The following is a 16008-nucleotide window of genomic DNA, read 5'->3' on the forward strand; positions in this document are numbered from 1 at the left end:
GTTCCAGCACTCACTAATCAGGATTTTGGTGACTTTCTGTTGAATTTAAGGATGCACAAGTTTGACACAATTTAGGATCAGAAATATGACTTCCTAGGAGAGGATCAAGGAGCTGCAGGTAGACCAAGGGATGGCTTGGTGATACCTAAGAGGTGCCTGGGCAAAGAACATGAGGGAGTTGTTCCATCTGCCAGCCAAAGCTGCAAGAAAGATCCAATCCCTGGAAGTTTTAGCCAACCTGACAAGCAAAACCAGCCTGTAATAAAGGCCACCTACTGCTGGAAGAGCTTTCTGTGTGCTAGGGTGGAGTCTATGGCACTGGCAGTTTTTAAATTAAGATGATTTTCAGATGTCTCTTAGGTTTACATTAGAGACATGGGCAGTTTGATGATTCCAGCAGTATCTTTTGAGTCTGTGTTAGTAGTACTAATAAGTAATTACTTACTTCAGTTTTACTTTGCACTTAGGATGTTTTTTGTGCACCCCTGTGAGCTGTGAGCCTCACTCTTCTGCATTTTGTAGTTTATCTCAGCATTCCCTAAGAATGTAAGGGGTGGCCACGTGTCAGGAGGGGCTGCAGCCCCATCTCTCCATGTTCTGACTCCAGAAGTGGCCACTGGTTTGTGCTTGAAGGAAGGATCCTGTTTGTTCTGCTCTTGCTCTTTTAATTCAGCACCTCATTTCTTGGCAAATGCTGGATGCTGAACTAAACAGACATTTGGTCAGTGGAACACAGTGCAGTCGGTGCTGACTGTGAACAAAGCACGTGCTGACATTTTCCCTGCCTTTGGCATTTACCAGCTTATGGATTTCTGACCTGGGTTGGTGGTGTGGTTGTTATTATCAGTGGCCACTGATGTGTTTTCCATAAACTTATCTTATCCCTTTTAATAACCACTTAAGTTTCTGGCATCCACAATACCTGTGACACCAGATGTCACAATTTAATTACATAGTCCATGACAAAGCTTCCTGTTGTTTTTAATATTCTGGCTTGCTATTTCACTGTGTGCTTCCCAGACACTGAGTTAAGACATGGAGAGTATTTAGTGTGCCTTTGCTGTATTCTACTCAGTCATACTGTCTTCAGGCTGGGGGAGTTTTTCAGCAAGCTATTTCATGCTTTGGACCATGCTCACTGCCTCTTCAGGCACTTTTTCTACTCCTCCATCTTTTTGAGACAGATTCACCTTAGATTTAGGTAATGCCATTAGAATGTTTTGGGGTTTCAGTCCTTTTCTGAGTAGCTAATATGTGTTTTGGTGTCTAATTCAGTAATGGCTTCATTTTTGTGATTAATTTATTGATCTTGAAGCTCCCTGTACAGTTTCTCTTAGACTGTACTGACATCTAATGGTAAGGCAAAGTGGCTTAGCCATACTTAATGGCAAGATAAATTGTCTGACAGGCAAATATAATTATATATTTCCTTCTTAATTCAGTATTAGGTTTCATAAGACAAGATGGAATAACTTCAATTTGTGCACAAAAAGGCTGACATATACTTTTTCTTCTGGCAATTAATCTCTTTTTGTCCTGCTCAATGTGCCATACTTATTTTTAAGTGTAACTTTAATCTTGGCAGGAATATTTTGAGCACAGTGATAGTAATGTGATGGTTTCATACTGCAGGAGTTTTCAGTGTAAGTCACAGGATCTTCAGGAAAGGATGTAAGAGCAAAAGCTGTCCTGCAGAACTCCCAAAGAGGATGTTCCAGTGCTGTTGTAGCAGTCCCTGCTGCATTTTGAAGAAATACCCAAACAAAAGTCTTTGTCCTCTTTTTTTAGGAGGACATTTGAGGTTTAAAGAGGACAAACCTACTTGAGGTTCCTCCATATCTTTAATTGGAATTTTTTTCAAACAGCAATGGATAAATACTGCTAAATAGTACTTTTATAAATGGAATATAGAAAGAAAAAAAAAGTTCAGATATTTCTCTTTGTTATATTCCATGTTTAGGTGTAGTACACTGTATAATTTTGAGACTAAAGCATTACCTAACTTTCATTATGAAACACCAGTCCTCTGGTCAAAAATTTCTGTTTTATACAGAACTGATACTGTTGCTACTGACATTAGAAGGGTTCAGCTACAAATTGTAGAGCTTTTTAAAGTAGAGTGTTTCTTTCTTACATCATAAACTTTATTTTTCCTTTTTCACAGAATTAGAGCCCATAGCCTCAGAAAGTTGACTTCTTTATTGAGTAAATACATCTTTAAGTTAATGTTCAAATAAAAGAAAATTCTCTTAGCATTTTTATGTCATTTTACTTTTGTCTCTTCATCAACACAGTTAGATCCTCTTTTTTTTTTTTTTTTTTTTTTTTTTGCCAAATGTAAAATACTTTGTTTTGTACCACAGAAATATTTTGAAATTTAGATACATTTCCATTTCTGAGTAATAATGTTGAGGTACGGTTGACTTGAATATAAAGATTTTTTTATAGTGAAGGTGATGAGACACTGGAACAATTGCCTAGAGAAGTGTGGAGACTTCCTCATTGGAAGTGTTCAAGGCCATGCTGGATGGGGTTTGAGTGACCTGCTCTAGTGGAAATTGTCTCTGCCCATGACAGGAGGGTTGGACTAAATGATCTGTTTACTGATTGAAAGAAACAGTTACTGCAAAACAAAATGTATAATTATTTAGGAAAATTAAATCGTTTCTAACATGAGGAAAAACACTATGAATATATTTATTTATTGCTTCCAGGGCTGTGCAGAATGTTACTTCAAGGCTTGTGAGGTGTGATGGAAAATAGAGATGTTGTCAGTTTGGGTGGGAAGGAAAGAGAAGTAAAACATTAGTCAGGCTTGCCTTGGAAATTTATCTGATTTTTGATCATCAGAACTGATGGCACTGGAATTTGGAAAGTAAACTTAGAATGTTTCTTTTGATAGCCTAACATCATACTTTTTGATAGTTTTTAGTAGAAAGAAAAAATATCTGAATAATTCACTGTAGCTTCAGACAAAGGAGTTTAAGCTAGAATGGCTGAGTTAAGTGAAGGCTGAGATTCCCAAGGGTAACACAGATCTTCATGGCCTTATCCTCTAATAACCTGGCACTCAATTCTGTGAGTTTAATTTCTGTTCTGGATTTCTTATGCTTCATCTTGTGATTTGGGGTGGCCTACAAATCTATGCCTGCAACTAACAGTGGGGCAAATGTAGAAATCAGTCTCTGCAGTTTGTAGCCTGTGGATGGAAGTCTGTGCTCAGGAGAGTTTATTCTCTGGATTATGGTATTTGTTGGGTCCCCAGGATGAAGGAGGAACTGAGAATCTGGCTCCATGTTCTTAGAAGGCTAATTTATTATTTTATGTGCTTATATTATATTAAAGAATGCTGTACTAAAACTATACTAAAGAATAGAGAAAGGACACAGAAGGTTACAAAGAATGAAAAGGAAAACTCGTGACCCTCGCCAGAGTCCTGACACAGCTGAAGTGTGATTGGTCATTAAGTAAAAACAATTCACATGAAACCAATCAAACATGCACCTGTTGGATAAAAAAAATCTCCAACCACATTCCAAAGCAGCAAAAGCCAGGAGAAGCAATCAGATAATTCTTGTTTTTCCTTTTCCTCTGAGGCTTCTCAGCTTCCCAGGAGAAGAATCCTGGGCAAGAGGATTTTTCAGAAAATATGACAGTGACACTGGATCCCTTTCAGAGTGAGGTAACTCATCAGAGGTGATGCACTTTTCTGTTCAGATCTAGTTGAAACTGGCCCATGCCAACCTCCCCCATTAGACTGATGCAAAGGAAATGGTCCAACACTGCATGATGCAACATTTTGGGTTTGAGGGGAGTCCTCCTTGTGGAATTTGTCACAACCCACACATACACAGGGTGTGTATAATTAGCCTACTGTTTGCTCTCTTAAAAAAATTAATTTCTTAGTTTGCTTCCTTTTTATCCTTTTTCTCTGGAGAAATCATGGTTTTTGAATGGGTCTTCCTTCAAATCTTCTCGCTCATAGGTAATGTTTATCCCTCATTCATTACCTGTATTATCTGTTTTGAAAAGTGAATTCAAAGTTGACTTACTTGTTTATCTTTTCTGTTTTAGCCTGTAGGATTTGCTCTCTCTGCTGGAAATATGTTGGAAAATCGCTTTTCCTTTTATCTTGAAGTCTCAAAATAAAGCTTTTCCTTTCCTAAGAGCTAAATGCTCCAGCAATACCCCAAGACTTAGTCTCTTTAAAAATACACTGAAATAATCTGATTAACTGAAGGAAAAACTCTAATATTGTTTGCAACAGTGTGTATTTTGATCTAAAAGGTGTACTGCTCAAAAGGGCTCTGTTCATTGATGGTATCTCAGATGGCTTTGTAGATACTACTTGACATATATGATAAGCACTACATGTTCTTAAATCACTTGGATTCTCCCTTAAAATATTGAACTACTGAAGTTTGGTCTTAAATACTATTTGGTGTTCAGGTATTCATCCAGCACCGTGTGCGTATTTTTAGTGAATTTCTCAAATACAATTATTCATGTTGTGGTTTAGTAATTGCAGTAACACTTCCACAATTACAAGGCTTTTGTTTTGCTGGGAAGCACTTCCCATATCATCATCTGCCCCTTCTGTTGGAACATGATGTGTAATAAAACTGTGTGAGGGTTCAACTTAGAATGGTGCTAACATGTTAATTTATTTTTTGCTCAAATATTTTTTAAACTTATGACAACTTACTATCAATGAAATAATGTTAAAACAATGCTTGAAAGCAAAAAAAAAAAACTTGATTTATATGGCACACTTTGAAGCTACTGTAGACAGATAGAAAACATCTGGTGACACTTTCAGTGGTAGGTCAATAGTTACAGATGGTCTGTTCTTCACAGCTGCCATCCAGCTTTGTATGCAGAGTGACTACAGTGGGAAAATCTTTTGCTGAATGAATAAACAACACAGCACAAGGAGGCAGCAGGCCTGGATGTTTCTACAAGATGGGAAATTAAATAAGCTATACAAATTTAAACTAAGATTAGTGTTTAAAATGTTGATTATATTCTGGTTTGGTTTTTATGCTTTAGATCTTTCTATGTTTCTATGCCTTTCTATGTTATGATCTTTTTATGCTATGATCCTTCCAATTGAAGGAAGTAGATTATAAAACAGAAATGATAAGCAAATAAGTTAAAGACTAGTTGAAGGCTGATCCTGTGCACAGGTTTGGGGTGTTGGCTTAAGCCAAGGCTGGTGGTTATATAGTTCTATAGTTACATAGTTGGCTTATAAGATTATAAAATCCATGTTAGATTTGATGTAATGCTTGTGCAGTCTTATAACACAACAACATTCAATATTAAAGAGCATTGTATTTTGGAAGAATGCCAATGTTAAGAAATGTAAAAGTGAATTTCTAAAATGGCAACAGTCTTTGTTTTTTAAAAAGTAAAAAAATGGCATTCTGCATTCCTCATCAATTTTTCTTCTCCCTTTCATGATGGGATGTTATATTTAACTGGAATCTATGCAAAACAGCAGATGAATCTTGAATTTGAGGATAAACAGGTGTGAGGGGAAAGTGAAGAGGACAATAAGGTGAATTAAGCATTAAAAGCATGATGAATGTTGCACACTAACTCCATTTTAAATTAAAAAAAAAAAAAAAACCACAAAGAAGGAACTTTATTAAAAGTCCAAATGCACTGAGCCGGGCAGTACTGGTAAAGATACTTAGTACAAATACAAATGTGCAGTTCTTGATACTCAAAATATTTTTCTTTATAATTTCATTTGCAGTTCATGAATCTTGATGATATGTTAATGAAATGTGCCTATGTTTGGTTTTAGTGCAGTTCAGCCTCTAGAAAGTAACAAGCAGATTTCTAGGTTCAGTCATTTGTAAGGCCATTTAATCCTATCCACTGATGTTGAAAGCTGCTGGGCAGGAATAAAAAGAAACAGGGAGGTGGAGTATTTGGCTCATTTTAGTGTGCACAGTGCTTGTACTACAGTGTGCTCTGTGTTTGTTTCTCAAAGTCTACTCAGATATTGAAAAGTGAATAAAAGTGGTGCTCTGATGATGCTTTTTAGAGCATCTGTATCCATAGTTTTACCACATCCACTTGCTCCACCTGCATTTTATATTCTACTGCTATAATTAGGTTCTCATTGAGGGATTTTTCCTCTTCTCTCCCCATCCCCCCTTCCCATTTCTCAGTGGTTTGGCTTAAAATGCAGCCTGCTTGTTGCAATGCCCTTCTGCTGCCTTGCCCAGCTCCACAGAATCTGAAAAGTGCCTGCCTGGATCTGCTGCCAAAGAGCTTTGCCTAGTCATGCATAAACCTGCTCCAAATGCCATTTGGTTGATAGAGATGTTGGCATTCCCTCTTGTCACCAGGATGTGTTTCCCTGTGTCTCTGCCCCTTGACTTGGTTTCCTTCAACTTCCAAGCTGAAACTCTGGATTTCATTATCATCAAGAGCCCGGAAGTTAAGAGTGAAAGAAATATTTTCTCTCACTGTGAGCTTTGTGATGCAAAGTTGTGGCTTTCCAATTTCATCTCAGGTGATAGTGTTGCTGTCAATTTATAAGAATATGGACTTGTGCCTGCCCAAGGTGCCTGCATTTGCTGGTGGTTTGTTCATTGGAAAGGCAGAAAAGTATTTGAAGTGAAAAGGCAAAGAACAGCAGCTGTCCTGGAACATTTCCACACTGGTTGGTCCAAGTTGTGCCCTGTGCTTTGTATCTCTGTGCTTAGAGGACAGTTTGCTGTGAAATAAATACCAATTTACCTAATATGATTTAAGAACTTCATGAAGTTTTTTTAATTCTTTAGATTACATACGGATCATCTCCAGATCATCTGGACAAAGGTGCTAAAAATGATGTATAAACTTTAAAAGCTTTAAAAACTATGTATTTTAAAGTTTATCTTTCTCTTCACAGCTTATAAAAGACTGAGCATTTCTGCCTGGTGTGAGAAGAGCATCACCAAGCTGTGTGGGGACGTTCTTTGAGCTTCCACTTTTGTGTCTCTCATGGACAAACACAAAGTGAAGCGGCAACGTCTGGATCGCATATTTGAAGGTTGGACATTTCAATTTCTAATGTTAACTGTGTTAGTTTTGTGAAATACTGATATTTTCTCTTGGTTATTCTGGGTATTTTTAATTGAGTTGTCGTTGCTGTTGAGATAATATTGAATGTGCACAAATGCTAGTTTTTGGGTGGAAACAGATCTAGAAAAATAAGAGAAACTAGTCTGTGACCTATTCTAGATTTGAGTTGGCTTTCATCTTAGCATTTTACATCATTCTACTCAAACACTATAAAAGATTGTGGGTTTGTGTAAAACAACAATTTCAAAAGGGCAAGATGACCACATAGTGCTCTCAGGAGTCTTTCTGTACAGGCTTGCCTCATGTAGATTGATTTAACAGCTTGTATCTGATCCTTGAAAGAAAGTAAAAAGTCAGATGAAAACAAAACAAAAATTGCAGGAGACCCCCAAACATTAAATGAATATGAATAAAAATAGTGTGAATTCTAGTGAAAGGACTTGTAATCATTTGGGTCTGTCATTTTACTTCAGGTCACAAATGACAAATTGCATATTCTTGCTATTCTCTCCAAAAGGGCTTTTAGAGCTGGTATGAAAGCAGGTTGAGGAATAAGTTGTACTGTTTTTAATGAATGGTCTGGACTAAATGAATTTTTATATTAAAATGTTTGTTTCTCACTAAAGGCAAGGGAATAGTTAATTTCTTTTTGACATAATGGGAGACAGTGTACAGACTGGTGGGCACATGCATCATTCCTAATGATGTGAACTGGTGGTGAAACCTTTGCCTCCTCCACATGTTGGTCTTGAGACCCTTTGCCAGCAGCTGTGTTGTGTGAGGAGTCCCTGGCAATGGATTTTTACCCCTTTCTTTGAGCCAAAGTGAGTGTGACTCTACCAAGAGCTACATTGAGAAGCTGACTCGTAGTAAAACCTTTTGTTGGCGTATTTTCCATTTGGGTAAATTCCTCAGTCCCAGTCACTGCTCAGCTGACGTGGAAGGGGCAGCTGGAAAAGCTCAGTGGGGTTGCTGGGACTGTTCAGCCTAACACAGCCAGAGAAAGGGACATTTCATCCAAGTATCAAAGGGTGCAGCTCCACGTTTGGTTTGGGTGATGAATCTCCTTGTCAGTCTTCCAAAACTGGCCAAGCCCACCCATGGTTACCAGGTCCACACTGTTACTCTGTCCCACCTAGGCTGCTTGGCCAAGTGGCCAGAACTGCTCACTGGAGACTGATCAGAGAAATGGGGAAGTGACTGCAGAGGATGATGAAATTGGGAAGGCTGCCCCACTTTCTGTGCATCTCTGCTGTTAGATCAGCTAGAACTGACCTAGGAGTGTGCATGCTCCTCTTCTCTGCTCCCAGTCTCAGTTCCCCATCCTAGAGTTTCTGTATCCAGCTCTTCAATAAAAAATGGAGAATATTAACTTTTTTTTTGGCCTGTGTTAGTCAGCTGAATCAGCAAGGTATGAAGAAGAATGACAAAGCTGTCCCTTCTGATGGCAGCCAGCAAGTTAGAGCAGCTCAGACCACTCAGTGCAATCTCAGCCTCCTTATGGGCTGATTATGTTGAGCAAAAGAACAACCTAAGAGGCAAAAAGTCTGTGATGATGTGGGAAGAAACATTGCCAGGGACAGAGGTGACAGACCAGCAGCCACTGGGACTGAAACAGCAGTGGCTTCCCCCAGGCTTTGTGCTCACATCCAGTGATGCTCTTTTGTCTGGCTTGTTTTTCCCTGCCCTGCACAATTCACTGCATCCATCCTATGCTAAAATCTGCTTGGCCATGCAGTGGAGGGAATTGATCCACTTGAAAAGTGATGTAGGAAAAAAAGGGGTTTTTTTCCTTCCTTAATCCCATTTACCAAATAGCTAGGTTAGAAAAAGAGAGTGGGAAGGCCAGGCAGAGCATGATCATGAAGAGAAGGGGTAAAACACTAGGTATGGAAACATGCCTGACATTTTACAGCTGGGGGAACCCAGTTTGGCTCCCAAGTGTTGGAGCTGTGTTCTGCTCTTGTGTGTCTGTATGTTCAAATGTTCTTTGAGGCTTGTAAACCCATTTCCCTGATGATGACTTCAAAGAGTGTAAAAAGGGATAAAAACTAGGGGGGTTGGTTTGTTTTATAATGGCTTTTTTTCTACATATATCCTGTTCAGGTTTAAAAATTAATTATGCAGAATTGTTCTCTGATATTTGTACCTTTCATGACACAACCTAAATATTTTATATTTTAGCAATTTGTGTGATGTTTTACAAAGCTTAGGGAATGTAGTGAGCTGTAGAACTATTAAAGGTGGTTTATCTTTTGGTCAGCTTTTCTGTCCATCAGTTTGTGCATTGCTTTCTTCTCTGGAACTTTCCCTAAGAAGAGAATATTTTAAAAATGCACTTTATTTCTATTGCAAGTTCACTTAAAAATAGGTTGCAATAACTTGCTAACTACTACTAACTATGTATTTTTTCATGAATTCTTGAACATAATGAAGCTTAATGGAGCTCAGTAAATGATTTTGTCTCTGAGGTACCTATGATTCCCTTTGATGATTTCTTAAATATAAAATTGAATATTTGCTTTTAATCCCAAAGCTGTTTGCAATTATATTTTTTGTGCACGTTTCAATGCTCTGCCATTGAAGGCTGTCCCTTAAAAAAGCCAGGTATTAAATTCTGGTTTCTAACTTCCACCACTAACTGTGAATTATGCTTAGGCATAAGGACATGATTCGAGGCACTCTGAGATGGTAATATGAAACTCACTTCACAATTTGTAAAATAACATTTAGGATTCTTCCCTTGGAGATAAATGGTACCACGACATGTGAAAGATTAATTAGTTACTGATTATATTGTTCTTTGTCCCCCTCTCCGGTGATGCTGGTGATTGCAAAGCATAATTACAGAAGTATACATTTGGCAGAACAGTTGGAAGTGTCACAGTGCAAAAATAAAATGTGTTCATTTTGTGGGTAATTTGAAAAATTCAAAATGTTTTTGGCATTTTGAAAAGTTATTATCTCTAATTAAGGTATTATTGTGCTTTATATTGTAACAAACTGTAAACAATGCTGTTTATTTGCTTACATTCTAGAAATCCTTAATTAAATTCATGTATGTTTTACTGACCATTGCTTGGCAGTTACCTTGGGCTGTCTGACTCCTCTTGCATTTGCTGGGTGCTAATAGATGAAGCAGGAAGGAACAGAAGGTGGCTGCAGGCAGGGGGAATGTCTGAATTGTCTGTCAAGGGGCTTGGTGAACACTGTGAATTATTTTTAAGTACATTATTTTTGGCTGCCTGAGCACTATATATTTATTATTCACTGCTTTTGGTGGGTTTCCAAGCTTTAGGGAACCCTGGTTGAGGAGGAAAGGGACTTCTCTCATTTCTTCCTGCTTGTTTGCACAGGTTTTAGGGATTAAAGTACAGCACAATGCTGGAAATGTTACTGGAAAATTCAGAGGACTTTCCCAATTCAGTAATTTCTTCCCAGAGCACCTCATGTGATATTTACACAGCAAAGACTGCAACATGTGCCAAGTACAAGTCTGTGAAGACCCTGTCTGTCCCCAGACAGGTGTGGATTTTTTGTTGGGTTTTTTTTTTGTTTTGTTTTTTTTTCTTCTGGTGTTGATAAAGCAAAAAGCATCTTAGCACTCAGAATGCTCATCCAATCATTTCCTAATTTATTTTTCCTTTTTGTGCAGCATTAGTGTTAATGTTATTCTTTATATGCATGTTGCTTCATCTTTTTAAAAAGTACCCAGAAGAAAAGTTGCAATGTATTTTAGCTATTTTAACAGTGATGCTTTATTACCTAAGAAATGAAGAGTTGGCCAGGATCACGAATTGGAAAAGAAAGTGCTTATTAATGGGATGAATTTCTGAAATTTCAGATAAAATCTCTCATCTTTGCTTTTATGAAGGGCAGCCTTTCTTTGGGAAGGTTTGATTACTGGCAAATAGCCAAGTGTGATGCACTTTGAAGGACAGTAAAAGTGCATGATAAATGAATAGTTTCTTTTCAAGGAGATGGCCTGGGCTTGCATTCTTGATAAGAAAACATCTGTGTTTTTAGAGCTTCTTTTTGCTGCTTGAGATTTAATAAGATGAATCTTCAGTTTGTAGTTGATGTGGAATACGTTGATGATTCCAGGAGGAATGCAGAGGGAAAAAAAATCAGATATGAATTGAATTTGGTTGTCTTTCCAAATTGATAGAGAAATTTTGTAATAAAGAGTGACTTAATTAAAAGAAAAATATATTCACTTTCCTGATTTCTTTTGCTTGTGTGTGTAATAGCTTGGCTTTTTACCTAGTGGGAAGTACCAGGTTGACAAATACCAAGTGTTTCTTCATGACCATTGATGGATCCTGTCTAGTTTATGTAAACTGGGATTTGACCCCTTGCAGGGGCAGTTGAGTTTTCTTATATTAGTAAGAAGATGGCTTACTTTGGCAAGGTCTGGGCTTTCCCTGAATTTCAAAAAGGATCTTTTACTGAAGTTGGTCTGTACCATGAAAGTTGATCTATAAATAAGAGGAAGGAGGGATAAATGTTTCCAGGCAGTGAGTGCCCTTTGCTCTTTCTGTAAGTGGAAATTGCAGATGTCAGACTTTGGAGAACAAGAGCTACAGTTTTCTTAACATGCAAATTTGAACGTGTTCTTCGATGTCTCACTTGCTACAGATACTGGAGAAAGAAAGGAAATAATAAAATGCAAAGGCAATGGTAAATCAAATAGGGCTTTATAGAGTTCTCTTCCTGTGTACTGGTATTTGTACTGGGCATACTTAATATGCCAAATGTTTCTTAAAAAGGGATTAATGGGCTGCCTCATTTCGTGGTGTCTGACAGACCTCAGAGGTGGCTTAGTGAGGGATTAGGGCAGCAGAGGGAGCTAAAAGATTCCTAATATTTTATCATTTGTTTCCTAAGTCAAAGTAGCTCCTTTATAAAGTACCAATTAACCTTTGCAAAAATGTGATTTCCTAACCTTAAGTGCCTTCAGCAAATACATAAGCATTTGAACTGGAGTAAATTCCATTTCTCTGTAGCAATGCAGTATAAATTAAATTAGGAATTAGATAGTTAAAGCTACCAAAATCTTTCTGCAGGAACAGCCATCAAAACCTTTCAAGTGGAGCAAATGAAAGTGTTTAAGCAAGCAGAGTTTTCTATGAAAAACCTATAGAAGAATATTCCATAAGTAAATCAATTTCCATTCAGATACAAGTGTTTTAACATAAAAATGCATACTTTGGTTCATTGCATACAAACATGTTTTAACCATTCAACACTATTTTTCTGTGTATTGCTTGTAAAAACTTTGAAAGCATTTTTGAACATGTGGTAATACAGAGAATTAGATAAAAGTTGCCTTCAAAGAACAGAGAGCATATTCTAAGGACTAAGATAAATTGACTTTAAAATAATAAAATAACAAATGATGCTACCAGGAATCTCAACAAGATTTTTTGCCTCTTTCCAAAGGAAAATGATCTGTATATATGGGTTATGTTTACCCTACTGCAAAAGCATCCTTTATCTCATTAGAATTAGAGTTGAAATGCTTATGCACAGGCTTGTGTTTGGTTTTTGGCTTTGTCCTTTATATCTGTATTTACAGTGCAAAGTGGTTTTTAGCTTTCTTTTGGCTTCCTGCAGTAACCTGCATCTCAGTCTTCACCTAGACAGGCTTTGGATTTGCATCCACTCAAGTATTACAATATTGCAGAGGTCTTACAGTAACAATGCAAGTTGTATGAAAAGGGAATTGGCTTAGAAGCCTCTTTTGCTCTAAGTGATACTAAACAGTAACTGCTAATGAAAATCATTGCCTCAGTAAGAAAATTTGAGGGAGGAAAAATCTATGGAGAAAAGAATCTGAGATTTTTAGAAAAGAATCTGAGATTTTTAAATTTTGCTGAAATGTTCGTGTCACTGATTTAAGTTATGAATGTTGTAAAGAAAAACTGCAATTTTGTGGTGTCCAGCATCATGCATTTTATCTGTGTTGTCACATTTTGACTGGTATATTGAAGTAAAATACACTTAAAATAAAATACACTTGGTTATGACAGCAGCTGTGTTCAGCTGTGATCTATCCAGAAAGTTACATCTTGACACTGCAGTAAAGTCAAAATAGTTTCCCTTAATGTTAGTGTCAAACAGAGTGTTAAATACAGAAAATAATATAGCATGACACTGGTTTTACAGGGTTGTATTAATTGTATTTGTAGTATCAGATATTTGAGTCAGAATCCAGTACATAACCACACATCATCCTCTAATTCCTGAATAATCTCCAGAGAATTTATTCCTCCTATTCTTCCATTAATAAAAATATTTTCAGGCTAGATATTTAGCTTTTATACAGTGCAGATGCATGGCTGATAAAAATTTTAGAAGCTTTAGAAATCTAAAGTACTTGATGGTACTATGTTCTTATTTCTGCCTGGGGTCAGGGAAGATGCTCTGATGTTGCTTTGCACTGTGCTCTGGAAAACTGAACTGTACAAAGATTAAGTGTCTAGGTAAACATACTGAAAAATTTACATAGCCATCTAATTAAAGCAGTCATGTTCAGCTTTCACAGAGGCAGTTCTCATCCTCAGGGAAGTGCAGTCTGAGATGCAAAAAAGGATTTTATTTTGTTTCCTCCCTTAGTGCAGTCAGGATGGGAGTGTGATTATGCAAGTGGAAACAAGAAAATAAAAGTGGAGACAGTCTTTTAGTGCTGGAGGCTGCTCCATCCTCTTGTCCTCATTCCAGGAGGTCAATACTGAATTGAAGGGTGCCCCTCCTTGAACAGGAGGAATTGCATGGAGGGAGTACCCAGCAGAGATGTCCCTCCTCATCAGAGAAATCATTGTGGTCTGATGGACAGGTCATTTGGAGTTAGGAAACCTGTGCTTGTTTTATCTTGTTGCTCTTCTGAAGTCAGGTACCAGGTTAGAAAAAAAAAAGCTGCCTCTGCCTCTTCTTTTTCTGTGACAGAAAACAGTCAGAGATGTTCTGGGATATAAATAGCAGCAGGCTGTTGTAATACTCTTGGAATCCCTTTAAACTATGAGGCTTTGCTAATTGTGAAAATACCTGGCACTTGCTGCAGGTGAAATCACACCCTTTGGTACCACTGGAGATGCAGAACTCTGCTGTGGTTTGTGGCCCTGCTCAGATACCTAAATAAAAAACTTCCTTCTTCCACCCTTTCCTATGAGAACTAAATTTAAATTGTTTGTGACTTTGAGCAGATGTATTTGGAATTTTTTTTTAAAGCCAGAAATTAGCTGTTAAAAATTATTCATGTTTCTCTTTCCCCTGATGCTTATTTTTCAAAGTATCCTCCCATGCACTGAATTTTCAAACCTTTCATTCTGCCAATTAACTGGAGACACAGCAAAAAAAGACACCAAAAATTACAGGCAATGGCAGTAGGAGAGCAAATGATGAAGAGTAAAGACTCTTTATTCTTTTGATCCTACCTGTATTTTTCAGAAAGTTTCCTTGTGTGCTAGATAATGACACTCAAATACAATTAGACTATGACTCCTGCTAATAGGTAATCAAGAATAATTATAAGTTTTAATTAAATACACGATAAATGCCTCTTTTTGTCAAGGAGTGCACATTAGAAGAAATAGTTTTATTAAGTGCTAAGAAAACTTTTTCCCAGGCAATTTTATCACTATTTCTTGTTCCCTGCTGTTCCTTTCTGTCTTGAAGATTGCATCAGTCACACGCATGTGGTTTTTTCCTGGGTATCAAATACCACTTAGGCAGGTGTAGCTTAATTTCCACAACATCTGCCAGTCATTTCTGGTTGTTGTTGTTAGTTTAGCTAACCTGCAGATGGTCATGTTTGCCAGTCTGTGCAGTGCTCCACAGACTCCCATGCTTGTTTCCCGAGTGCTGCCCTTCACTTCCATGCAGGCATCAGCAATTTATCAAACTCAAATAATTTAGTAACAGTTACTTCTTCTTGTAATAAACAAAAACAGCTGTGCTCTAGCTATCCTTATCTGCATGAATGCATAGATTGTAAAGGGCTTTTCTGACAAACAAGACAGGAGTTTAGAATTTCAAACTGGAATTTAGGGCATGTAAGTCAGAGTGAGTCGACAGTGATGTTTGGAAACAATATAATAATGCAGAGAATGAATTAGTTACCATAGTAACTGCTTTGTTTTAATAATTTGGCGGGGCAATGAATAAAAGGAGCTCAGAAAGAAGTAGTATCGCTCTTGATTACATGTGCAGTGAGAGAGGTTTTGTTCATTAATAGTGGAAATTAATTTGATTTTATAACAGATTGAAGAATGAATGTATAAGTTTCACTTTGGAAAGGCAATAAAAATGATGTACAGATTTTTTTATTCTTATTTTTTCTACCCCCTGGGAAAAACATAATCACATTTTACATTTTATTATGGCAATGCAGATTATTGATTTCTTAACAATAAAACATGCTCAATGTATTGCATTGTAAGCGTGGCTTCAATCTGTGTGCTGTGATTTGTTGCCTGGCAGTTGTTGGCAGCCTAGCAACATGCTTCAGTCCAGATCTGCAAAAGGATGTAGACACCCAGAGTTAGGAGTTACAGGAAAGGCAGGTTTCTCACTACTTCAAAACCCATCCAAAATCATCAGCACCTTGAAATCCCTTTGTGCTTCATGGATGAAATTCAAGTATACTGCACACTTTCAAGATCACAGAATCCCAGAATGGCTTGGAAGGGACCTTAATGATCCTCTCATCCCAACCCCTCTGCCATGGGCAGGGACACCTTCCATGAGACCAGGTTGCTCCAAGTCCTGACCTTCTGAATTTTCTTTCCTCTTGCAGATTTGAGCAGTTTTGTGTGCATTTTGTGACAAATGCAGGATCCTCAAACAAAGACAAGGCAGGATCCCCAAACTGAAGGAGCTCTTTTGGAGGCAGGTGTGGAGCCAGCAGAAGCCTCCTGTGCTCAC

At 37.6% G+C, this 16008-nt stretch overlaps 1 protein-coding gene across 2 annotated transcripts in view; it reads left to right on the forward strand.

The window, feature by feature from the left end:
* Positions 1-16008, forward strand: part of CTBP1 (C-terminal binding protein 1) — a 234128-nt gene that overhangs the window by 44284 nt on the left and 173836 nt on the right. For both annotated transcript variants that reach the window (XM_066548746.1, XM_066548745.1), the window contains exon 2: positions 6911-7051. In XM_066548746.1, the coding sequence (XP_066404843.1) occupies positions 7003-7051 (49 nt within the window). In that variant the 5' untranslated portion in view covers positions 6911-7002. The remainder of the gene's footprint in view (positions 1-6910; positions 7052-16008) is intronic.

This window comes from Molothrus aeneus, chromosome 4 (genome assembly GCF_037042795.1).
Source record: "Molothrus aeneus isolate 106 chromosome 4, BPBGC_Maene_1.0, whole genome shotgun sequence".
NCBI lineage: Eukaryota > Metazoa > Chordata > Aves > Passeriformes > Icteridae > Molothrus > Molothrus aeneus.